The 26,589-nt window shown below is 42.8% G+C and overlaps 1 protein-coding gene across 3 annotated transcripts in view; it reads right to left on the reverse strand.

Moving 5' to 3' along the window:
- GLDN (gliomedin) overlaps positions 1-25,735 on the reverse strand; it is a 59,890-nt gene extending 34,155 nt beyond the window's left edge. The window contains exon 1 of one of the 3 annotated variants that reach the window (XM_019730649.2): positions 17,279-17,701. In XM_019730649.2, the coding sequence (XP_019586208.2) occupies positions 17,279-17,641 (363 nt within the window). In that variant the 5' untranslated portion in view covers positions 17,642-17,701. Of the gene's footprint in view, positions 1-17,079; positions 17,194-17,278; positions 17,702-25,714 lie in introns of those variants that run through there. The other 2 variants (XM_074327745.1, XM_074327744.1) reach the window with 2 other exon arrangements.
- Positions 25,736-26,589: the final 854 nt, after the last annotated feature.

A 26,589-nucleotide genomic window follows, 5' to 3' on the forward strand; every position in this document is an offset into this window, starting at 1 on the left:
GGCGTAATAAAGCTGTGTTCTCCCTGATCTCTGCGTGCCGCTTGAGTTTCTTGGTCCTTGCCGTTTTTCTGCAACACTACAAAACCAGAAACCATGCATGTGCCCCTGGCCTGTCGGGTAATAACACAAACCTTTCATGCCTGCATGGGCTGTGCACCCACGGCCGGTTAGGGCTGGGTCAGCCGGGCAGAGACTGGAGTGCTGACATGTAAAGGAGGCTCAAACATCACTGAAAATGCAATGCCATGGGGAAAACATGGTATTCACCAATTCCTCCTTTGCTCAGTGCATTAGGATGGGAGTGGAGGCCAGCCTACTCTCCAAAGAGTGGGGGAGGGGACTGGGAGGGATTCAATTTATCCCTACGGTGTTTACTTTGCTGAATTGTTGCTGAGAAGCTGAACAGTGTTGTCAGAGCTGAAGCCTGAGTGCAGCTTCCCATGGCTGTCCTTCTCAGCCTGCCTCAGTCATTGCCTGGATTCTCTAATAAAATGCTGAACAAATAACTAATGAGTGTTGGTTTGGAGTCCACCCACAAGCCTCGGTCAGCCCACTTGCCCACAAAGGCTGGGAAGTCACAGAAGCTGAGGCAGCTCGTCTGGGCTCAAGACTCCTCAACAATCCCAGTTGCAAGGGGTGGTTCCAGCAAACGTTCTCACCCAATGTCTCCAGGAAAATTACTTGCAGCTAGGCTAGGGCCTTGGGGAACAGCCCAGTATGACATTTATTAACACTGGGCATGTCCGAAAATGCGCGACCAAGGTCCCTGAAGGAATAGGTCCTTCCCCAGGTGTGTCTCAGGCTTCCTTCAGGCTCTGACCCTGGGTCAAACAGCGGGTGGCAGATGACTGCTGTTTCTAGTTGACTGCACAGGGCCCTGCACAAGCTCCCCAGCCCCTTGACAGAGTAGGACCCATGGCAACACTTGCCCCAGGGAGCAACTGTGAGGAGTAAATGAAGTTCTTATAAAAACAACTCTGGTGTTATAAACACATATTGTTTCATGATTTGAATGTAAATCAGCTGACTCTGCTTTTTGAAAAATCAACGCATACTATTTTAATAAAAGTATTTAACTAAAGTCTACTTACTGTCTCAGTTTAGCAACTAAATTCAAATGTAATATAGAGGATTTATAGAAATAACCGATACAAATTGATGAGCACCCTAAACCACTAAATATAAGCCACCATTGGTCATTACAACCCCCTTCCTAAACCTTTCTCTTCTCCCACCGGGAGTCCCTTATGTGCCAACAAGCCCCAGGTTCTCAGCCTTGTCCTGCCTGCAGTTCAAGTGGCTGCCTCTCTGGAATGGCCAGTCCTTTTGCATTTCCTCCTCTGGCCTGTGACTCACTGGCAGCAAGAATTCCTACTGGCACCAACTGGCTAACCCAGCTCAGGAACCAAAAACACTGGGCTACCTCAGAAAAGGCTCAGGATGCGATCTCCCACCATCTCCTGTGCTGGATCTTTCTTCCTCCAGGTTGGAAATAGACACAAATATGGAAACAACATGGTGTTGTATCTACATATACTGTGTCTCATCTTGAGATAGTTCTCCTCCAGTCATCAAAAAGAAAAAATTGCCACTAAATATCAAGTTACTGATTTCAAATTCCTGTCTGTATTTTTAAGTTGTTTTGTTGTGAATTGCCTATTTGCGAGTCTAGCAATTTTACAACTTATTCTTGCCATTTTTTTCATAAAGGGGAAAGGCTCTTTTTCTCCATATATTGTAAACACATACAAATGTAATGGAATAGCTTTTAAATGAAATTATGTGTAACTATGAGAAAATAGAAGTGACTATTGGGATCTTGAGATTCTTGAGGTAGGGAAGAACATTCTAAGCATGGAAGCAAGAGAAGAGCCCATAGAAGAAAACCTTTATAGATCTGATGACATGAAAATAAAAATTTTCATGTATAAACATGAAACGACCTATAAACAAAATTAAAACGCAGTAAGGACGAAAGGGGTGGCGTAAAGAACATGGGCTTTGGAGTCAGACATGCTCCGTCTGATCTGAGTTCCAATTCCTTCACTCACTGGCTTTGTGATCTTGAACAGGATGATTTACCTCTTTAAGGCTTGGTGACCTGTCTGTAAAATGGGAATGATAATAATGGTGATCACTTACTTCATGGGGTTGTTATCAATATAAGGACATTTTTGACATACTTAAAGCTCTTAACATAGCGTTCGGCAAGTTGTAAGTTCTCAATAAATGTTATAATCTTTGTTGAGGGGAAAATATGTGTGTAATACACAAAAAACTAATAACTTTCCTATAAAAGGGTCACTATAAATTAGTAAGAAAAATATTTTTAAAAATAAGCTAAAACATGAATGAGCAAATCTCACACAATGAAAACAATTTCAAATTACCAATAAACATGAAAAAATACCTTCACCATAATCAAATGCCTGCAGCCCCCTCCCTGGTGTTAGAGATCCAGCCTGTCCCAGAGTCAATTGGGCCTTGCTCTTTTAAACCTCAAACTACCAAGCCTCTAGTCCCTTCTCCCACCCAGTCTGGTTTAATTCCATTCCTGTGATTCTCCAATTTAGGGTGTATTAGAATCACCTAGGGAGCAATTTACATGCAGACTCCCAGGCTCGACCTCCATCAATTCTCACTCAGGAGATCCAATGTGGAGTCCAGACATCAGCATTTTAAACAGATGCTCCTAGGTCTTTTTGATGCAGATGGCCCCCACCCAAACATTGAGAAGTTCTATTTGTACCCATCAAAACAAAGGCCTGTTCCAGCATCTTCCAGGTCTCTCTCTCTCTCTCTCTCTCTCTCTCTCTCTCTCTCGCCCCCACCCCCCAGAAAACTTCCTGCAAGCTCAGATCTCGAGAACAGAACCCTGCCTAAAGAGGTGGGGATCTTTTTCTTTCCCTGATGATTCTTTACAAGTTTTTAAAAACAAAGCAAAGCAAAAGGATCACAGGGTAACTTCTCCATAAGTTACATGCTACATTAACTTATTAATTTGCAAAATAAAGTAATTTAAAAATTACAGTTTTTATACCTTTCTGTATTTTCCAATTTACTATAATGGGCACACTCACAATCAGAAAAAGGTTACAAGACTCTAGTCACTCTCTCACATCATGTATCATTCTAGTTGTAGCTTAGGTGTCGCTTTCCTGGAAACTCTTTCCTCCTGTCCCAGGTTGGAGATGTTCCTATATGGTCCCACAGCATCCTGCTCTATTCCCATCAGGGCACTTATGTCATTGCCTGATTACTGGTTTGTTCCCTACTAACTGTAAGCATTTGAGGGCAAGGGAAGTACATATCTTGTTTATTTTTGTAATACCAACATATAGTCTACACCTTCTACATAGTAAGCTGTCAATGAGTAGATTCTTTGTCCCTCCTTAGGAAAGAGAAATGACCACTTTCCCTACCTGAGCATCCTGGAATCAAACTGGATTTATCTTCTGTTCTTTTTGTGCTTCCTTTGATTTCTTACATAAGTGCTAATGAAACAGTAGGACTTTCTTGGTATGAAGTTGGAATATATCATTTCTAGGATGGTCAGCCATGTGGAACTTACCCAAGGCAGTGTGTTTCCTTCCTTTGGTAATTAAAGGGTACCTGATTACGCAGTAGAACATAAAAGGTAAAATTCACAATGTCTAGCATCCAACAGAAAATTACCAGGCCTGCAAAGAAGCAGGAAAACACGACACATAATGAAGGGGGGGGGGGAAATCAATCAATTGAAACGCATCCAGAAATGACCCAAATGAAGGAATTAGTAGACAAAGACAATGAAACAGTTATTTTAACTGTGTTCCTAATGTTCAAGAAGCTAGAATCAAGATTGAATATGTTAAACAGAAACATTAAAAATATAAAAAACACAATTTAAATTTCTAGATATGAAAATTACAATGAGATGAAAAGTACACTGAATTGGACGAAGAACAGATTAGACATTGCAGAAGAAAGATTAATGCACTTTAAGGCATAGCAATAGAAACTAGCCAAAATGAATCACATGGAGAAAAAAAGACGAAAAAAACCCCAGATTATTAGTGAGCTGATACATGTGTAATTGAAGTCTCTGGCTGACAGGGAGGGCAGAACAATATTTGAAAACATAATGGCAGAAAACGTTAAAACATTCAAAAATTTAATGAAAACCATAAACCTGTATCTCCTATAAGCTCAACAAAACCCAAGCACAAGAAGCATGAAGAAAATGACACTAAGGCATATCATAATAAAACTGCTTAAAACATGCCAATAAAGGGAACGTCTCACTCACATTTCTGAAAAGAAAATATTTTCATTTCTATACTCAAAATAATTTTCAAGAACAAAGGCAATGACTTGTCAGACATTTTTACGTCTACGATGCTCTAGCTAAAATGGACCACCTGCTGTTCAAGTGCCTTCTTCCTCCTCCTGAAGTTCTGCACAATCCTTCCAGGCTTGGCTTAGACGCCGCCTCCTTCTTGAAAGCTTTCCTGATCGCCCACTGGATTTTAGTCCTACTTCTCTTAGGGTCCTATTATTCGTAAGTGTTTGAGGATTTGTCTTTTCCCTCCCACTAGCCAATACATTCCTTGGGGGCTCCTTTGTTGTTGTTCCTCACCACCCACAGAGTGTACCCACGCTGCCCAGAACAGGCGCTCAATCGTTTGTTATACTGACTTACATAGTGCTCCGTTGGTAAAAGCTTTCTTTTAAACTCCTTTCCAAGATATTTCTGACTGATTTAGAAGTACCTATTTATTCATCGGCAAACACCTGATAAGCTGGGCCCTGTGCTTAGAAAGGTAAGATAAAAATCTCTGGCACAAAAGGCTCACAATACAGTTAATTGATTTCATTTGGTTGTTTAGAAAAGAGCTTCCTTTTTAAAAAAAATTCCTTATTGGGTTCAATAAGGAATAGAGAAACTTTTGGTTAGAGCCTCCCTGTGTCCAGGTAATGACTATTCTCTCGCTCAGCATCTCCACTTCTTCCTGGTACATGTCGAGCCGGGTTCCCCTCCCAGACGCTGCTAGGCAGCTGCCTCTTCCACATCTTCACTGGGACATCTGGTAGAAATCTCAATGCTAACATGTGCCAAATGGAACTCCTGATATTCCCCTCAGACCCGTTCCAGCTGCAGTTCTACCATCTCAGTTAATGGCAATTCTATCTTTGCATTGCTTGGGTACTAATCTTGAAGTCATTTAACTCCTTCCCCTACCACACTTCACATTAAAGCTAGGAGCAAATTCCATCAGCTTGACCATCAGGCATATCTAGACACTGTCTACTGCTTATCATGTCTACTGCTGCACCCCTGGTCTAAGCTACGCTCTTTCACCTGGATTATTGCAAGAGTTATATTAATGGCCTCTCTGCTTCCACTGCTCACCCTGCCCATACACAGAGTCAAGTCTCATCGTAGTGACTCTTGGAAAAGGTACTTCAGATCATGCTACTCCTCCGCCTAAAATCCTGTAAAGACTCCCCATAAAGACCAACATCCTCACAATAGCTTGCAAAGTCCTACATGAACTGGCTCCCTTATTCCTCCTCCCCCAGTTATCTTTCTGACTTCCTTTCCTTCTACTCCCTTCCACTCTGCCCTAGTCCCCATCCTGCTCCTTGAGCTCTCCAGACACTGTCCCACCTCTGGGCCTTTGCACCTGCTGTTCCTAATGCCTGAACGGCCCTTCCCCAGATAGGCACATGGCTCACTTTTTTTTACTTCAAGTTTTTTCTCAAACCTCACCTTTTCAGTGAGGCCTTTCCCATGACATAATTGCATCTTCCCCTTCGCCATCCCTAAACCTCACCCCTTTATTGTTCTCCATAACATTTATCACCTTCTAATATTGTAAATAATTTACTTTGTTTTTTTTCTGTCCCTCCCCATCAGAAGATAAAGTCCAAGAGGATGGAGAGTGAGTGTTTTGTTCATACTGTTTCTCGTGTACCCACAATAGTGCCTGGGATAGGGTAGGTGTTCAGTGACTACGTGTTGAATGGATAAATGAATCTCTGACAGGTGGAGCAAGCCTCTACGTCAGTTTTACCAATACCTGACACCATCTCCTATTTGGAGGGTAGCATGAATTTTGAGGAAGGAATTTAAAATGTGTTCTAGGACCCACCTTCAAAATTCTTAGCATGGCAAGAAACTAGATTCAAAACTGGGCTTAGTTTGTATTTACACTTGTTGAGTTGTGGATGAATTCATCTGTGAAGATGTATTCATCAAATCCCTCATGAGAGGCCCAGGGAGCTATATTTAAAGGGCCACGGTGACTAAAGGTGAGAGATTAGAGACCAAAACTGTATAGAAACAAGGTTTTAGTTGTGCTACGCAGACAAATAAGTGCAGAGGGAGTTAGCAGAAAAGAGATGAGTGTTTTGAAGTGAGATGAGAATCACTTATCTCCCCCAGGCCTCTAATGGAGTTTTCTGAAGCAGGAGTGCTGCTGAAATAATCTTTCACTAACTGTTAATAACAATATTTTGTGCTCACATTGTTACTTTCAACAAACATCTTCAGATAATTTCTGATTTTTATCTAAGCATTCTTATCCTCACCTTATAGTCAGAAAAGTGTACATAACGATAGTTAAGTAACTTGTTTGATGTTGAGGGAATGGACAAAGAAATAAACCATTATCCCCAAACTTTGCCCTGTGGCATTCTTTGTATTTAGCAAAAACATTTGTGAAGATGTTTTGTCAACCTACTTCCTGCTCAGCCCCCTCTTCCCTCAGCACAGGGAATGTCTACAAGCAGTTGCTCCAAAAAACATTTGGAGGCGGTCCTTAGGGTGACATGCTCACTCACAAAATAGTCGTTGATGCTGTTAGCATGAGAACACTGGTTGAATGTGACCATTGGTCTGACAAACTTGCTGTTCCTGTGGGATTCAAAATTATTTGGTCAATGAAAGAATGAATGCATGAGTTCACATTGGACATAAATAAAAATGTTTGCAAATTATGCTTAGTATAATTAACTTCCCTAAAGCCGATATCTGAATTTTTTTCTTTTTTCTTTTTGGACCCATCAACCAGAAAAAAAGGACTATCTGGGAAGCAACATTCTTTCTAGAAGTCTATCTGTTCCCCCAGTAACCCAAGGCCTATGTGTTTCCCCAGTAACCCAAGATTCCAAACTTTAATGTCATCCTCGTCTCTGACAAGTTCTGTTGATTCCATCTATATTGTTTTTATCACAAGCCTTCAAAATTTCCTGAAGCACAGAAAGGAAACATTTGAGAAATACTAAAGTATCAGTAACAACAAGCTAATACATACTGAGTTCTAGGAACCATGGTAAGGACTTTTCATGGATTATTGAATTGAATCCTTATGATAACGCCTAAGGTAGACACTGCTATCATTGCCTTCTTAAAAACGAGGGACCCAAGACACAGAGAGTTTGAGTAATTTGTCAAAGGTCACACAGCTAATATGGGAGCCAAGAGTGAGCACATAGTATGATTCCAGCACTCATTATAAAGGCCTTGGGGTCTGCCCTTTTAGAATTGTGAAGACCTCTCTCAGGAAAACGACAGTTCTTAGAAGCAGGATGTTTTCCTCTCCCTGAATACTCTTTCATCCCTCTGTTTTATTCCCCCTTTTTTTCTGTCTTTCCATCTCATATACAGTCTTAAAACAAACACAGCATCCTCACTTCTAAACTAACCCCCTTGTGTGTGTTTCCTCAATTCTGTCCACGATGCCACTATCCTCTCAGTGTTAGATGGGTCCAGACCAGATGGACCATTTCTCTTTCTTATATCCAGTTACTAGTTACCCAGTTCAATTCATCCTTCTCTCTTGATATTTCAAAGATATATACCTTCCTCTCCATTTCTGATGCCACCACTTTAGGCAGACATGAATCATTTTTTGTCTGGACTAACACAATAGCTTCCTAATTTTCTTCTTGCCTCTGGTCTCTCCCCTTCCAGTCTTGCCTGCATCACACCACCAGATCAGTCCTATAAAAACACTATCCTCATGACTCCCCCTGGTAAAGGGTCTACAGTACCCTCAATTGCCCATCAGATTCATTTCTCAAAAGTGGAAATTCAAGGTCATTCTCACCTAGTCACCTTTAGTTCCACCAGCACCCCCCACCCAAACTCTCCAGGGCAGGAAGGTCTGTTTGGTTTCTTGCTCTTCCAGCCCTGTACAATTTTTATTCCAGTCCCTAGATCTTGGCTCAAGTTATCACCTGTGCTTGGAATGATTCACCCTGCCCAAATCTCACCAACCACACTGCCCATTTCAAGCTCTGTTTCCTCCATGAAACCTTCCTTCATCATTTTAGTGAGGATTGATTTTCTCTCTTCTTGACTACCCTGATGCTCATCACACAACACACTATAGTGGGTTTTCCTCTAAAGGTCTTCCTGTTCAGAGGGATTGAGTCCAAGTTTCTCAAGTGTTGCCTACAGGGAAAGGACATTTTTCACCTCTGAGTGAAAAGGATTCCAGACTCCAACACTCACCCACTAAGTTACTGAAACATGGGAATGATTTTGCAGTTGCCAGCTCATCATTTTAGGTTGGGCACAGTTATCCACAGCACATTCCCAGGTACTTTACAGTTTTTACATACATCCCAGGCTGAGTATCCAAAGTTCCCAGCACTTGGGTGAGCACAAGAAGCTTTTCCTTAGTGGTGGACGAAAGGGTTACTCTAGTTATTGCATTCAGAACAAACCAAAATTGCACTTTAAATGATCATTAGTTGCCCTTGTTGTTTTAACTCTACCTTTCAGTAAAGACAATTGTGTTGAACTTTAGTTAAACTAGAAGTCAATTATACCTGCTTAAAATATAGAGCTGTTAAAACCCAAAGAGCTACATAAAAGCAACTGATGGGCTGAAAAATGCTTCCTTTGTAAGTAGAATTACAACCTAAAAGCTTCAGCTTGTTTCACACAGTGACCTTTAGTCTGTAGATAAAGTACATGTAAATTAAGCTTGAATGTCAACTAGATTTAGCCGAGGATTTATTTTTTGAGGGGAGAAGAGAAAGGGAGTTTGAGGAATGTAAGAAAAAATATGTGTGTGTGTGTGTGTGTGTGTGTGTGTGTATTTTTTTCTTCAGATAAGTGTGTTTTATCAGATCTAAAGACTGTTCTGATAGTTCATACATAGGTAACCATATCCTCGAGAATACGAGACCCCAACAAATAAGTTGTTTTTCTTTCTTAGAAGTTATTTTGCTCTATCTTCCACTTACATTTTATCAAATTTCCAAATAAAAGCATCCAAAACTTTTTTCAGGACTGCCACCAAACAAGAATCAACAGAATTGAATGACAGCTGAGCTGGTCAGAAAGGGGGTGAAGATGACTCCCTGTTAGTGGGCATCAACCCTTGTCCTCAGCGGCCATGCAGAAAGGGTGGGGGCCCAGGAAATCCTGAATCTCTGAAGAAGCTCTGTTACCATATCAAGACTAACTCTCTTTTTGTTTTCAATGACAAGATAATTTAAGTTGGTGTGATGCCAATCTAGGCTTTAAGATGCCAAATATTATCCCGAAGCAGCAGCCAAAGCACATATGAACAGACAGCTTGGCGTTCTGAAAAAAACTGGAGATAAAGAGTAAACCCAGAAACAAAATGCTGAGAGCATGGGGCACACAGGGCTAACGATAAAGTAATAGTGATTAATCTTAGTAACAGCAACAGTGAGCGCTTATTGGGAACCTGACTATACCTGGCACTGTGTTTCAGCAACAGTGTTTCCCTTAAATCTCCTACCCTATGAAGTGTATACTACTATCTAAATCTTACAGATGAGGAAATGGAGGCTTGGAGAAGTTAGAAGAGGTCCACCAGCTACTGAGCTGTGAGCCCAGGATGTGAATCTGTCTGACTCCCAGGCCCACAAAGCTCACCACGACACACCTCAGGGAAGCACCAGGGAGAGAGAATTTGGCTGGGAACTAACAGTGAAGAAGGAATCCCAGGTTGCTCAAGTAAAGGGCTGGCACACAAAGGCGAAAGGCGGCAGAAGCACCATGTGGCGATAACCCTGGGCCAGTTGCAGAGAGATGCTGGGATAAGGGCATTCAGGAGATGAACATCCTCTTGGCACTGGAAGACCCGGAAGTCGCTGAGACAGGGCGGTCTGCTCCTGGATCTCTCAGGCAGTCGTCTAGTGGGAAGTGCCACTAAGTAATGGGCTGGTCTGGGGGTTTCTGCTGCCTCCCCAGAGTCGAGGAGCACTTTTCGAGAGTGGGAATGTGGCTTTGAGTTTCAAGGGGAAAATCCATTTTACCGCTGGCATAGTGGCAGTGGATATTGAAGGTGAGGCAGGGATATAGCAGATAAAGAGTGAATAATTCACCAGGCCCCAGGAGATCCGTCCTGCACAGGCTGTCAAAGCTCAGTAGGCTTGTTCCTGCTGCCCTCACCTCTGCTGCTTTGGCTAGACAGAGACTAGGGGCTTGTTAATAGCTCCAGGATCTGGGAGCAGCTCCAAATGGTTTAATGCCATTTCTGTGGTCAGTACAACTACCCTATTCTCAGGGGTCCAGATGCTCAGTCTTGACCCACTTATTTCTTGCATATGGCCTTGGAGAATTATGACAACTATATATCTACACTGAATGTTCTATTTGCATGTGTGCAAAATATGTGTTGATGAAACAAGTGTCTGAAGCATGTAGCCAAGGGGCCATCTCTCTCCTGTCTTCCTCAACATCCCATCGTGACCTGAGGCACGAGTTAGGATTGTGGGTATGTTCACAGCACCAACACAGACACAGCCTTCGCAGAGGAGTGGCTTCAAGTTCTCTCCCACCCTTCACTCACATGGAAATAGCTTCTGACATGGAAACCAAGCACAGTGTCAGGCGTGACCTCCCAAGTGCCCAAGTGCACTTGCTGCTATGAGGAAGGCCAGGGAAACACACCTCCCAGGCTCTGCGTGTAGGTTTATGACTTTGGCTGCCCCTTTTGTTTTTTTTGTCTTGCTGTATTAGGCCACTGATCTCTTCATGAGGGCCCACTCCATACAGGACCTACGGGGTATAAGTTTCTCCCCTTCAACTGAAGAGAACAGATGGGGTTTGAAACAAGGCCTAGATGTGGGGTTAATGGATGGTTAAAAGCTGACTTAACATTGACTGCCCTTGCCTTGGGAAGCTGGCCTGGAAGGAGCAAGGCTTGAGGGCAGGCTCACCACATGGCCTCCCTGTACAGTGCAATCACACTCTCAGGATGGCTCTGTCCTGGATTGTTTCCTTCTGGGAGGTCTTAAAACCCAAGGTTCACCAACGGTAGAACAATCCTAATTTAGTAGATTGGGCTCTCCAAAGGGATGACCCCTAATGCCCCTCCACTCTAATGGGCTGCAGTCTAGATGAGGGGTTGGAAAACTTCTATAAAGGACCAGACAGAAAATAGTTTAGGCTTTGTGGGCCATGTGGTCTCTATTGCAATTACTCAGTTCTGCGGTTGTTGTGTGAAAGTAGCCACAGGCAATGTGTAACACATGGGCATGACTTATGCCAATAAAACTCTATTTATGGTTACTGAAATTTGAATTTCATATAATGTTGATGTGTTATGAAATATTATTCTCCTTTTGATTTTTTTTTTCCTAACCATTTTTAAATGTAAAAATCATTCTGACTTTGAGGGCTGTACAAAAACAAGCAGCAAGCTGGATTTGGCCTGTAGGCCATAGTACGTTGGTCCTTGGTCTTAATCCTCAGCTATTACACCATCTGGAAGTGACCCAGTCCAAGGGGTAGGAAAGGGAGGTAAAACCTGGCACAGCCAATTTAAGGCCTTCAAGGACACATGGCATCCATGCAAACTGGAGCTGTGACTATAGATAATTTGATTTTTTCCCCTTTAAACAAGATAATGTTAGATCCATGTAAGTGTACTTCACAGCAGTCATGAAAAGCTGTTTGTGACAACAATGTCTTCCTGCTTAACACAGCTGGAATCTCCTCCTTGGGAGCTACCCTCAGAATTACAGCACATGTTTTTGAAAAACCACAGTGACGGGAAATCTCCATCCACTGAAGGTGGAGTTGATTTTTAGAAACAGCCAAAAACCAAAACAAAACCCAAACCAAACCAAATGCCAAAACGCCATCTCCAATCAACCAACAACAAGAACGATGGTAGCATTTCTACTATCCTTTCAGCATCAGGCTGGGAAATCGGGGCGGGGTTGGTGGGGGGTAGTGCATGGAGTTGTGGTTGAACAAAATAAAGCCATTTTTGTTCAAAACCACTCATGATCATAAGATGAGACCGCTGCAAACTAAGCTTGGAAGTCCTAACATGGCCCCTAACAATGTGACTGTTGTTTGAAAAACTTTTCTGTAGAATTCTTGTCAATATTTAAAAGCCATGGGATTTCACATAAAAAAAAGTCAAATTTTTAAATTCTCTTGAAAAAAATCAAAAGATCAGGTACAATCGCTCTTACACAGCAACCATCAGTGAAAGCCTCCCTTTTAGACAGAGCCCACAAACCTCAGGCTGGCAGTCCCTTCCATGCCCTACCATCTCCAGCCCAATGGCAGCTGCCATGTAATCTTGTTCTTACGGCCTTTTCACTCACAATAGAGTAACACAATCACATGGTTCAAAAGTCAAAATAATACACAAAGCTATATAGTGAGAGGCTCAATCCTACCTTGTCCCCAACCTCCCTAAACACTTTGGTTAATTTCTTTTATTTTTCCTCTTCTTCCTTACGCAGGTAATACAATATATATTTTTTCTCTGCCTTGTTTTCTTCACTTAAAACACGTATATCCTGGGGATTGTTCCAATAGTAGTACATAGAGAATTTCCTCATTCTTGTTTTACAGCTACCTAGTATCCCAGTGGGTGTATAGGTCAGTTTGTTTAATGGACATGGGCTGTTAAAATCAACCAACAAATACTGCGCAATGAATATGTGCATAAGTCATCTCATAGGTGATAAAGTCTGTTGTGTGGGATAAATTCCCACAAGTGAGATTGCTGGGTCAGAGGAAAATATATTTGTAATCTTTTTAACTATTGACAAATTGCCTTGCACATGGGTTGTACCATTTTGCACTCCAAACAGCAATGCAAGAAACAGCATGTCTGTTTCCCTTCAGCTTCCTCAATGGAATGTGTTGTCAAACTTTTGTAGATCTGTCATTCTACAAAAGGTAAAAATTATTCAGGGCAGTTGTAATTTGCGTTTTTAAATCAAGAGATCTTTTCTCACATATTTAAGAGACATTTGCATTTTTTTTCCTGAGAACCATCTGTTCCATTTTCCTACTGGATTCCTATTTCTGTTGCTGATTTTCCTATTATTCTTGTATTTTTTCTTGTCAACTTTTAGGAGTGCTATGTACGTATATTCAGAAGATTAGCCCATTTCTATGATGAGTTGGAAATCTTTTTTTTCTAGTTTGTCATTTATCTTTTGGCTTTGTTTATGGTGTGTGTTTGTTTCTTTTTTGTTGCTGTTTGCCATACAGAAATATTCTTGTTGTTTATGCTTTTTAATTGTAGTTAAGCTTATTTATTTATTGCCTGCTTCTAGCTTTTGAGTTACAGTTTGAAAGACAGGCCTCCATTCCAAGATTAAAAACTAAGTTACTCATATTTTCTTCTACCATGTTTCCCCAAAAATAAGACCCAGCCGGACCATCAGCTCTAATGCGTCTTTTGGAGCAAAAATTAATATAACACCAGTCTCATATTACATTACATTATATTATATAAGACACAGTCTTACATTATAGTAAAATCGGACTGGATTTTATATTAATTTTTGCTTCAAAAGCGCATCAGAGCTGATGGTCCGGCTAGGTCTTATTTTCAGGGAAACACGGTAGTAATTTTAGAGTTTCCTTTTTTAAACATGTGAATCTTTGATCCATTCAGAGCTTGTTAAGGCTCACACTGTGAGAAGTAAAATGTTTTTTCTACTGGGAGCTCAATCCTAGATTTGGGGCAGGATGATAAAGCTCCCAGAACATCAGTAAGGCTAGACCTGGAAAATGGGATGAGAGAGAGTAGCTGATGGGAGACCTGAGAGAGGGCAGGGGTGGGGGTGGAGACTAAACAGAAGCACATCTCCTGCAGGAAGGAGTTCCTGGCTGGGTTCCCATTACTGGTCTAGCTCGGTGGTTCCCAGGCCTCTTTTATTGCTTCTCTCCAAAGTACCTACTTACTTTTAAAAATTTAATATGTTTGGCTGTACCAAACTAACTGTATTTGAGTAATAATTAGTTACGTTGCCCTTTTTTGTTGTTGTTTTTGTTTGTTTATATATTTATTTATTTATTTATTTATTTATTTATTTATTTATTTTTATTAGTTTCAGGTGCACAAGACAAAGCAATACTTAGACGTTTATCATTTATATCCCTCACACTGTGAACCCCCCTCGCCCCAATATGTTGCCCTTTTAAAAGGCGAAAGATTTGTACCATCTGAAGAGAAACCAGAGTATGTTGCCCTTTTAACAAAGTCACTTATAGCTGCCAACCAGTCTGTAGTCAGAATGTGCTAGCCAGAATTATCATGCTGAGTTGATGTACTTTCAGCCAAAAGCACAGAACTTTGAAGTATCTGTCAGCTTGAGGAGGCTTATCACGGATAAATGAGCCATTTTGGAAGACTTTTTGAAATGCTGACATTAGTCTGCATACAGCTTATTTCTTTGTTCCTGAGTCTCTAAGGACATGGGATTTCAGTGAGGGGCCCTCTGAGCTTACTCTCATTCGAGACCTACTGGTGCTGTATAAAAGAGCAAGGGAAGGTGGAAACTTCAACCATAAGAAACGTGCACACCGATCGCATGCTGTATACTAAATAGTTCTCTGAGCAATTTTTCTACTAGAGTTGCCCTGGGAAAGCTCTTTTTCAAAAAATTGTTTCCTCATGTAAATAATTCTCTGTTCTGAGAAAAAACAGAGTAAAGATGAGAAAAATTTAAAAAGGTGAATGGCGAGAATGTTGCTGAAAAAAAAAAGTATTTTTTGGTAATCAAATTGGTTTCTCTGCCTGAAGCAGAAACCTCAAGTGGGACCCAGTGATGGTGAGGGTCAGATGCTTATGGCAACTCACTCTCATCAGAAAGGAATGCCAATACCCTTCCTGCTGGTGAGTGGGCACCCACCCTCAGGCTGCACCCCTAACAATTAATTCAGACTTTCTGGGAGTGGGATCTATGCATCAGCCATGTTTAAAGCTCCCCATTAATTTCAGTGTGCAACCACTGCTCTAGAACCACGCTACTCAAAGTGTGGTCTCCAGTACTTCACTTCGGTAGCCTTGGTATCCGTTGGAACTTATTAGACATGCAGAATCTCAGGTCCCAGCTTAGACCTTCTGAATCAGAATCAGCATTTTAACAAGATACCTAAGATATATGTGTGCACATTAAAGTTAGAGAAGCAGAATAACGTGTCTCAAAGTGCAGCACCTGGACCACCTGCATCAAACTCACCAAGGGGATGGGAGGGTGGGGAAATGGGGGTTAGGGGACTTTTGAAGAAAGCCAGATCTAGAGATTACAATTTTATAAGTCTGAGGGTGGGACCCTGGAATCTTCATTTTTAATGTGCTTCTAGGTAATCCCTAAGCCTACAGTTGGAGACATACTCCCAAAAGGAAAGCCAGCAATATTATGCTTGCTTTCTCTGGCCTGCATGGACATTCTCTCAGTGACTCTAAAAGGTCAAAGCTCACCTAATGCAAATGGGGGATGAGTTGGTGATAATCTACAAATGCTTCTCAACCTGACAAATGTGATATTTCTGCTCTCTGACCTGGAATAGAGCAGGTAATGGTAGTTAAATCTAGCTTTCAGATGATAGAGAAATGAGTTTCTTTGTTCTCTTGGGTTAGTGACTGAACAGGCTGCAATTTGGATACATAAGCCTGTACCTTAAAAGCACGATTAAAAATATAAAATGTTGATGCCCAAATGTATCCTTCTTGGAGGGTTTCAAACACCCCCCCCCCCAAAATGCATAGCAGAGAGACAAGAGAAAGAGCAAATTCCCCTAATGATATGTCTTCATTTTACAGAGGTCTTTTTGAAATTTTTGCTTGTACCAGGTTTTTAAATGTTTAAGAGTAAAAAAATGAAGCGAGGAGTGGAAAACTTGATCTCTCTCAAAAGATGTGTTTGCAGTGTGTAGTATTTCTACGTAGTTTTAAAAGTATTTCAGCTCATATAAGATATTTAAAAGCTTCTATGATAACAGAAGCTTTAAGTGGATTTATCTTTAAATACGTGGGATTCCGAAGTATTCTTCACACTTGATTTGGGGTGATAGAACTGAAATCTTTGTAATTATAAAGTGAAATAAGACCATTGTGGTTGTAATGGATAATAAAATGGAATGGGGAACTGCAATGTGATCTAAATGTAATTGTTAGATGATTATTGAGTTAAAATCAGGAAAAGTAAAGAAACTTAAAACTGGGGGAAAACAGATTTTTGAGATTTTGCTTTAAAGACTTTCTTTAGAGCAGTGTTTCTTAAACCTTTTTGGGAGAGTGCAATGGAGTCCCATTGAAAACCTAATGAAAAGCTACTCACTCTCTAGGGGAACCACACACACTGGCATTTTCTGGAGTTCCACAGACTCCCTTGAGCCCACGTTAGAACCTCAGCGTTGACGTTGAATTTTAAGAAAATTGCCCTATAACCATCTCTCCCATTTGGAACTACTTTAGGCCCAGGAGCAACTTTCTCAGCATCAAGGTCCCGGGTGGTTGGTAAAATTAGAGCTGATTGTTTTCACTTAAACCGAGACAATTAGGTCAGCAATCTCCTGGGGATGGGCTGAGGCCGGGTGAAAAGCCAGACCTTTAGATTATGCCGGGGAAGAATCCCTTTACTGAACAAGCCTGAACTCTTTCAGAAATGCTGCCTTCGTGCTCTCAGGAGACCCAGAGAGTTGCACTGGGGCTGCTGTGGCTCCCGGCCTTCACACCAGAATGTGAAATTTTGTCCAAAATTAGGAAGGAAAGTAGGCTCTTAAAAACACTGCCCACACCCCTCATTTTCCTACAGACTCAACGACGTCAGAAGTGAAAGACTTACCCCTTTACCCCTCCCTCATTTAACTGATGAGAACACTGATCCCAGAGGCTAAGGTGCTTGCCAAGGACACATCCCCAGGGTCTTCTCTCCGCAGCACCTTGCCATCTGGCCGGGGGAGGAGAGGGCGTCGGGGCTCTTTCCCCACACTGCCCGCCGCCCACCCTGGCAGAGGCGCCACGGGGAGTGGAGCCCCGCCTACCGGCACCATGGAGTAGGTCATCATCATCAGCATGTCGTGGCTCTCAGCGCGGATGTGCGGCGCGGTGTCCCCGCTGTGGCTGCGCTTGTTGCGCGCGGCGCTCGCGGGGTCCAGGGGTGGCGCGGGCGCCTGTTGCGGCGCGCGACTCAGCTCCGCCAAGAAGGCACGCAGAGCGCTGTCCTCGCGCTGCTCCCTGCCCCGCTGCGCCTCCAGCGCCTGCAGCGCCGCGCTCAGCCCGCGCCACTGGCACAGAGCAAACACTGTGCCCGCGGCATTGAGCGCCGAGAGCAGCGCCACCGCGGCCAGAGCGCTGCGCAGCCCCCAGCTGGCGCCGCCGCAGCCCCTCTCCGCGCTGCGGGCCATCCTCTGCGCGCCTTGGGCCGGCGGGCTGTGCTGGGCCGCCTCCCGCCGGGGCAGCCTTTATACACTGCTGGCAAGCCGTGGGCTGGTGGCAGTGCTATGAGTCACGCCGCCCTTTGGCCCGGCTGGCGGGAAGAATTGGGGACAGTAGCAGTGGCGCCCAAGCCGCCCGGCGGGACAGGTGGGCGGAGAGGGGGAGAGGAGCGAGTGGAGACAGACCTCGGAGGAGGGGCGGGCAGGGCTCATGCTCCCGGTGCCCGGACAAACCAGCAAACCTGGCTCTCCCTCCTTTTCCTGTGGCCCTGCCAGTGGGCATTGCGGTGGCCCAGACGCGCGGATGAGGGTCAGACTGAGGGGGACAGCAGGAATTCTTATGGCGGGAGAAGTCCCTGGATTCCTCCCCGTTTCCCCCACACTCCCCTCTCTGGAGAAAAGTATCAGCATGCCCAGATGCCAAGGCAGGTGCAGACTATCCATGGAAGATCTGCTGCGCCGGGTCCCAGGCTGCCCATCCCTCTTCCCCAGGTCACAGGACCCCACTCGCCACTGAAGAGCCTACTCGATCTTTCCCAGGAGGAGGATGGATAGAGACAGCAAGACAGTTGGCATTGGAGGGTTAAGAAGGCCACTGGTCAAAACTAGGAAAGCCCAACCATGTCTGGCAAGCACGAGTCATCTGTGAAGGGAGATTTCCAGGATTTGACAGGCCAAGAACTCTTCCATGAGACCCATATCTGGGAGGAGGGAGGGTGATAAGAAAAAAAAAATTGAGAGTGGGAATCAGGAGACCCAGTTCTAGCCCCATTCTGCCACTACCCAGCTGGGAGTCTTTGAACATGTTCCAAGACAACTCTGGGCTGATTCTGGGTGAAGGTTTGGGACCGTAGCCAGGCACCTTCTGGCCCTTACTTAGCCTGCCTTGCTTGAGGGGACAGATGCCTCATGCCACCGAGTTATCCCTTCACAACACCCTCCCTTTCCTGTCAGCTCAGATGCCTGCTGTGCTTCAAGGGCCACTGTCCCCCAAATGCAGAGTTACTTCTCAGCCTCTTTACTCCCTGTCTTTCTCAGCTTTCCCCTGGGAATGGCTCTTGCCTCCCTAAGGCCCCAATTATGGGGACATGATAGCTAGGAGGGGAGGAAGCTGATACAGACAACTTTGTCCAGTCCTCCCAACTCTAACATACTGTGACTTATTTGAAAAATTGCCATGTATCCTTATCCTTTTTCCATCCAGGCTTATAATGACAATTGTCAGGACCAATGGGGAAAAGACACAGAGAAACCGAGTTGGGGTTCAGCCCCAGTAAGATCTTCATTTCATTCGCAAAAACTTGCTGAGCAGCTAGTGTGTGTTGAGCACAATTATGGGCGTTGGAGGTACAGAAATGAACAAGACAAGCTGCTTGCAGCATAAGCAGTTGCAATACCATGGAGCCTCCTGAGCGTCTCTTTATTATAACACACATGACAGTTACTGTTGCCTGACCATCTGTCACCAATGCCCACCATCAACAACGGAGTATACAGCTCCTGAGGTTAGGGGATCACATTTTGTTTGACCTTGTCTCCCCAAACGCCTGGCACAGTTCCTGGCTTGAAATGACCATTTAATAATTACCTCTTGAATGAACAAATGAATGAATGAAAGGCTGTTAGGCTGAGGGTTTTTCTATGTGAAACGGTGTGTGTAGTGGTAGTAGGGTTTAAGTAGGAAACTCTGCTAATGCCTCAGACCTGGCACCACCTTCCTTGGAAGGCTGTCTCTCTAACAGTTGGGAGAGTGAGTGTAGCCGGACACACATAGCCCCAGCCCTCTCCGGTTCAGAGCCGATAGAAGGAATTGAGTTCCAGTTCTGCTTGCAACCAGGCAGGCTCTATCTGACAACCTCAGGCCAAGATGCTACCCCTTTTTGGATGTAGGACTCCAAAGGCTTGTCATGGATAATAATGCTGGGTGGGTGGAGTGCCTGGGATATTGCACTGGGACCAAGAGAGGGACAGAAAGAAAGAAAACCACCCAACCCTTATCTACCCAACCCTTCTCCTACTTCCTTCTCCAAGTATTTGTATGTAGGAATATGCTATTTTGCAAGGAAGGAGACGGTGGGGTATGTTGCTGTGACTACAACACAGATTATCTTCACTCATCTTCACTCCAAAATATCTGTATCCTTTCCAGCTGGCTTTTCTCTGTTCTCCTTCCGCTTTTTCCTCTGTCCTCTCTCTACATCCTCTCTCCACCACACATTGATTTTTCTCCTTCTTTGGCCCATCTCAGAGTTGCCCTTGTTTAAGGTCTAGCTCAGAGCCTTCTTCCTCATCAAGACTTGGCTTCATGCCAGCCTCAATCTCTCTGTCTCTCTCCATGAACTGTGCAAGCCCCAGGGACTCAGAGGTTATGAGCATAGGCTTTAGAATCAGAAAGAACTTAGCTTGAAACCACTTTTTACCTTTGTGACTTTGGGCATGTTACTCAACTTCTCTAATTTTATCTATCTCATAGGGTTGTGAAGATTTAATGAGAAAATACATGTAAAGCACTTGGCATACAGTAAATGCTCAATAAACCTTAATGCTGTTGGCTATGAGCTGTCTGAACTTGCTGACACCCATACGGTGACTTGTACTGTTGACCAACATTTTAGTTCTTCCAAATCTTAGTGTGTGGTGTTTTTTTTTGTTTGTTTGTTTTGTTTTTTTTTTGTTTTGTTTTTAAGATTTTATTGGGGAAGGGGAACAGGACTTTACTGGGAAGTGTGTACTTCCAGGACTTTTTCCAAGTCAAGTTGTCCTTTCAGTCTTAGTTGTGGAGGGAGCCTTTCAGCTCCAGGTCCAGTTGGCGTTGTTAGTTGGCGTTGTTAGTTGCAGGGGGCGGAGCCCACCATCACTTGCGGGAGTTGAACTGGCAACCTTGCGGTTGAGAGCCCACTGGGCCATGTGGGAATAGAACCAGCCGCCTTCTGCATTAGGAGCTTGGAGCTCCAACCGCTTGAGCCACCGGGCTGGCCCCAGATCTTAGTTCTTTAGTTGGGTTATGGTATGCGACCTCTCTTCACTGTGTCTCTCACAGCAGGGGCTTGTGCCAAGTGGGAACATTTGATTAATAGATTGATTAACTAATCATACTTTGTTGATGTTTTTTAAGGAAAAAAACTTTTGAATGAGTGGTAAACTTGGCCTGTTGTCTGAATACAGAATCAATCTTTCTTTCTTTCTTTCTTTCTTTCTTTCTTTCTTTCTTTCTTTCTTTCTTTCTTTCTTTCTTTCTCTCTCTCTCTCTCTCTCTCTCTCTCTCTCTTTCTCTCTCTCTCTCTCTCTCTGAAGATTTTTATTAAAAAGTATAGGTAACATGCAACATTATATTAGTTTCAGGTGTACACCATAGTTGTTCAACATTTATATATACCTAAAGAAGTGATCACCGTAATTCCAGCAACCATCTGACATCATACTATGCTACCACAATATTATTGACTATATTCCTCTTGCTCATGCTGTACATTACATCCCCATGACTTACTTGTTTTATACCTGGAAATTTGAACCTCTTATTCCCCTTCACCTCCCCCCCCCTTTTAAATGTTTCAATTATAGTTAACATTCAATATTATTTTGTTTTAATTTCAGGTGTATTTTGTTCTTTAGATTCCACATATAAGCAAAATCACATTGCATCTGTCTTTCTCAGTCTGACATACTCCATTCAGCACAATACCCTCCAGGTCCATCTATGTCGCCATAGATGGTGAGAACCCATTCCCTTCCATAGCCAAGCAATAGTCCATTGTATATATGTACCACTTCCTCTTTATCCATTCATCCATCCATAGACACACAGGATGCCTCCACATCTTGGCTATTGTAAACAATGCTGCAATGAACATAGGGAGGCACATGTCCCCTTGAAGTGGTGTTTTGGGTTTCTTTGGATAAATACCCTGAAGTGGGATTACTGGGTCCTTCTTTGTCTCTTCTTATAACCTTTGTTTTAAAGTCTGTTTTGTCTGGTATAAGTATTGCTACTCCAGATTTTTCTTTTTCTTTTCTTTTTTTTCCCATTTCCATTTTCATGAAATAACTTTTTCCATCCCTTTACTTTCAGTCTGTGTGCATCTTTCAATTTGAAGTGAGTCTCTTGTAGGCAGTATATGTAAGGGTCTTGTTTTCTTATCCATGCACCCACCCTATATTTTTGATCAGATCATGTAATCCATTTACATTGAAAGTAATTGTTGATAGATATGTGTGTAGTTATTGCCATTTTATTATTCATATATTTGATATATATGTTTGTCTTAAAGAAGTTCCTCTAAAATTCCTTGTAATACTGGTTTGGTGGTGATGAACTCCTTTAGCTTTTTCTTGTCTGGTAATCTCTTTATCTCTCCTTTGATTATAAATGATAACCTTGCTGGGTAGAGTTATTTTGTTTGTAGGTACTTACTTTTCATCGTTTTGAATATTTTGTGCCAATCCCTTCTGTCCTGCAAAGTTTCTGTTGAAAAATCAGCTGACAATATTATGGTAGCTCCCTTATAAGTTACTAGTTGCCTTTCTCTTGCTGCTTTTAGGATTCTGTCTTTATCTTTAATCTTTGTCATTTTAATTATAATGTGTCTTGGTGTGGACCTGTTTGGGTTCATCTTGTTTGAGACTGTCTGCACTTCCTAGAATTGTATGTCTATTTTCTTTGCCAGCTTAGAAAAGTTTTCAGTCATTATTCCTTCAAATAGGTTCTCAATCCCTTGCTTTCTCTCTTCTCCTTCTGGTACCTTTGTGATGCAAATGTTGTTATGCTTGATGTTGTCCCAGAGGTCTCTTACACTGTCCTCATTTTATAAAATTCTTTTTTCCTTTTGCAGGTCTGATTGGCTGTTTTATGCTACCTTGTCTTCCAAATCGCTGATTCATCCTCTGCTTCATCTAGTCTGCTGGTGATTCCTTCTAGTGTATTCTTTATTTCAGTTATTGTGTTCTTCATTTCTGACTGGTTGCTTCTTATGGTTTCTATGTCTTTTCTTTTTTTCAGATTTGGCTGTTAAGTGTAGGGGGAGGGCTCAATGCAGGAAAGATGGAGCCCACCTGCTGGATGTTCTGGCAGAAGACCCCACACAGGGAAAATGGCAACTATCTTCCAGCTCTCACCTGAAGCGACACATCTCAGTGTGCTCCCTACCCCCATGCCTCTGATGCCCCCTGAGTCACTGTCCCTCTGCTGGAGTCCAAGGTGAGTGCGGGCCCTTTAAGAGGACCGCTGGGTTTTCGGCAGCCTTCCATCCCATTGAGATGGGCAGAATCCCCACTGTTAGTCACAGCCTGATGTTGTGGTGGCTCCTCTTCCTGGTCCCAGTATTCTGGGCTGGGGAGGCTGGTGTGGAGCTGGGATCCCTTGCTCCTCTGTGGGGAACCTCTGTGGTGAAGATATCCCTCCCAATTTTCACCTGCCACATGGAGGTTTGGGGCCAGCCCATTTCGTATCTCCTTTCCTCCTACCAGTCTCAGCATGGCTTCTTCTTTATAGCCTTAGTTATAAAACTCTTTAGCTAGACTTCACATGGTTCTCCAGGTTGATTATTCTATAATTTAGTTGTATAATAATTTTGATGTGTTCATGGGATGAGGCAAGCATTTATCTACTCTACCATCTTGGATCATTACATAACATTTACTTTTATTTCATTGAAATGAATACAGAGGCTTTGAAGTTGGTTAGTGGGGCCCTTCAATCTCTTGCTTCCTAAGCCTCCTGCTACTTCTTGAGAGTCATATATGTCTATGTAGGCTGCCCTAACTAGTATTTCTTAGGACGGGCTGATACTTTCTACTTATTAGTAAAAAAAAAAAAAAAAAAAGAAAAGTTAGCTATTAATCTGGTCTGTTTTGTTGACATAAGCGGTTCAAGATATACTGAGGACATGGGGAGGTATCTGAATTTCCTTCCTGGAGACCAAAGAAACCAAGAACATTGTATGCTATCTTTACAATGAGAAATCGTTTTTCCATTAAAAGGCAGATGCTCCATTTCCAAAGGTTAAATAGAATGGTCCTTAAAAAATGATTTCAGCTGGTTAACTTTAGGGCCCTGGAGAATGAAATCCAATTCAAGAATATACTCCAACTTTAATTCCACAGCATTTCCTCCTGATTGTGAAGTGAATACTTTTCATTTACTTTGAGACCTGGCACTTGGATATTTTGGTCCTCTGTGATGAGGTTGGCAGCTATGCTGTGACTTCTGATGGAGGTTTGCTGCCTACCCACCCCCACCCTTTCTCCTTGCCAGTGGTGAGGGAGAAAGTCTAATAGTTGCCACCATGTACTTCTCCCACCCAACCACTTCTTGTTATAACTCCCCATTTCTACATTTTAACCCCACAAAACTTCAAGCCACCCAACCAAGTCAGCAATTCTCTTTTTTCTTTGTTCACTCATTCATTCATTCATCTATCCATTACAGTTGTCGTTAAATATTATTTTACATTCGTTTCAAATGTATAGCACCATGGTTCTAGACATTTATATAATTTATAAAGTTATCCCCCCATAAATCTAGTACCCACTTGGCACCATACATAATTATTACAATATTATTGACTATGTTCCCTATGCTGTAATTTACATCCCCATGACTATTTTGTAACTGTGTACTCCCTTCACTTTTTCTCCCAGCCCCCCAACCCTTCTCCCATTTGGCAAACCATCAATTGTTCTCTGTATCTATGAGTCTATTTTCGCTTTGTTTGTTCATTTATTTTGTTCTTTAGATTCCACATATAAGTGAAATTATATGGAATTTGTCTTCACTGTCTGACTTATTTCACTTAGCATACTACCCTCTAGCTCCATACATGTTGTCACAAATGGTAAGCTTTCATTCTTTTTTGTGGCCGAGCAAAATGCCATTGTATATATGTACCACTTCTTCTTTATCCAGTTGTCTATTGATGGGCAGTTAAGTTGCTTCCATATGTTGGCTATCATAAATAACACTGCAATGAACATAGGGGAGACCTCTGCAGCTGAGATATCCACCCCCAATTCTCAACTGCCATACGTGGATGTGGGGCTAGCCCGTTTCACGTCTTTGCCCCATCCTACCAGTCTTGACATGGCTTCTTTTTTATATCCTTAATTATAGAACTTCTGTTCAGCTAGTCTTCAGATAGTTCTCAACCTTAATTGTTCTATAATTTAGTTGTAATTTTGACATGGTCACGGGAGGAGGTGAGCACAGCATTTACCTACTCTGTCATCTTGACTGGAACCCCTGGAGTATTTGCTCTTTGCTGGTTCTTTCTGGGATTAACAGCTCTTCTGGAAGCTGATCAGGTGTCTTTCAGGGCACTGTTCACACCCCTGAGTGCACTGCTTCCTCACTGCCTCGGGAAGCTATGGATAAGTTCCTCTCAGACCCCAGCACTGTTGCTTTTCAGTCATGAGCTTTTAGAGTTCATTGGAGCATTTCTTTTTCTAGACTGGACCCAGAAACCTGCCAGTCAAACTGGGTCTTAGAAACCTGATTGGGTATAAGTCAAACTGGGTCCTGACTCAGAAATCGAACTGGACCTGGGCTCAGACTGGGTCCAACTCAGAAACCTAAATTTCAGCCTTTAAACCCACCTTTCCAAATGAAATAAGAAAGCATTGAGTTTTAGAAAAATGCCACTTTGTCTTTCACTGTACATTAAAAGGTAGTTGAAAAACAGAACTATGACTAACATTTAGATGATTTGACTAATCTTAATACTAGCTGGGTTTTTTGTGTAATATCCACCAGGTATTTGCATTTGCTGAGAAGTCAGCTTTTGGTGCTTCAAGCTGAGAGTGCCAAGTGGTTATCTCTAGGGCTGAGAATAAAAGTAGATGATATTGCTTTCCTTATACGATTTTGGTCCAAGTTGGGTAGGTTGACAACAGATTTACACCTATTGTAGTTCATAGAACTTGAAGTCTTTGTTAGACGTGGAGCTGTCCAAGGTTGTACACGGTACTATTTCAATTTCCCCTATCTCTTCTGTGCATTCTTTGTTTTCTTTGTTCACAACAAACATACCCCCCCCCCCCCCACCTCACCTCATCCTGCCCTTCTAGTGCATTGTAGCCAATTGTCACAGGTTGGGTTCTCTGGAACAGATGCTGAGAAGGAATTTTGGGTGCAAGATATTTATTAGAGATCAGTACCTGTAAAGAAAAGGGAGGAAGTAGGATTAGGCAGAGGCAGAAGTCCAACTCAGTACTGTCCTGCAAGCCTCAGTCCAAGCACTGGGGAGTTCTGGATTGAGTACTGCCCATCAGAGTGTCCTGTGTCAGCTGGAATGGCTGGGCCTTCATCCTAGTCTCACTCAATCACAGGGCAGATGTGGGCTGCCTCTGTAAAAGTGTGTTCTAGGGCCAGGTGGCTCTTGAAACTGAGGTACATCTCGCCCTTACTCCCTGCAGCAAGGCAGCAAGTCCTTCCTTACCAGTTGTGTATGAGAAATGTCTGGCAATTAAGTCTGTGAACTTTTGCACAATGCACAGGGGGCATGGGGTCTAGCTCCATGTCTGCAACACCAAACACCTGGTTAATGTCAGAGACAGGTCTGCAATGACATTAGGAGACTTTAAATCGTAACTGTGTCAGACTGTGATGCGAAGCCTTCTTTTTCACCTGGGTTATGTAGCCTTTCAGTAAATAAAAAAGTGATTTTTAGAAACTGAATGAAAATATGAAGAAAAGTTCTATGAGTGTCTTTAAAATGGCTAAATTCCTGAAAATTAATACTGCAAAGCCCCACTTAAGAAGCTTGAACCACTGTTTTCAAAAGGACAAAACAAAGCCTAACATGTATAGAGCACTTCAGTTTTCAAGGTACTTTCTCATGTCATTTGAGCTCCATAATAAGCCTGTGAGGTGAGTAGGGCAAGTCTTACAATCATTTCACAGATGAGAAAGCAAGGCTCAAGAA

Source organism: Rhinolophus sinicus, linkage group LG03 (assembly GCF_036562045.2).
Source record: "Rhinolophus sinicus isolate RSC01 linkage group LG03, ASM3656204v1, whole genome shotgun sequence".
Classification (NCBI taxonomy): domain Eukaryota; kingdom Metazoa; phylum Chordata; class Mammalia; order Chiroptera; family Rhinolophidae; genus Rhinolophus; species Rhinolophus sinicus.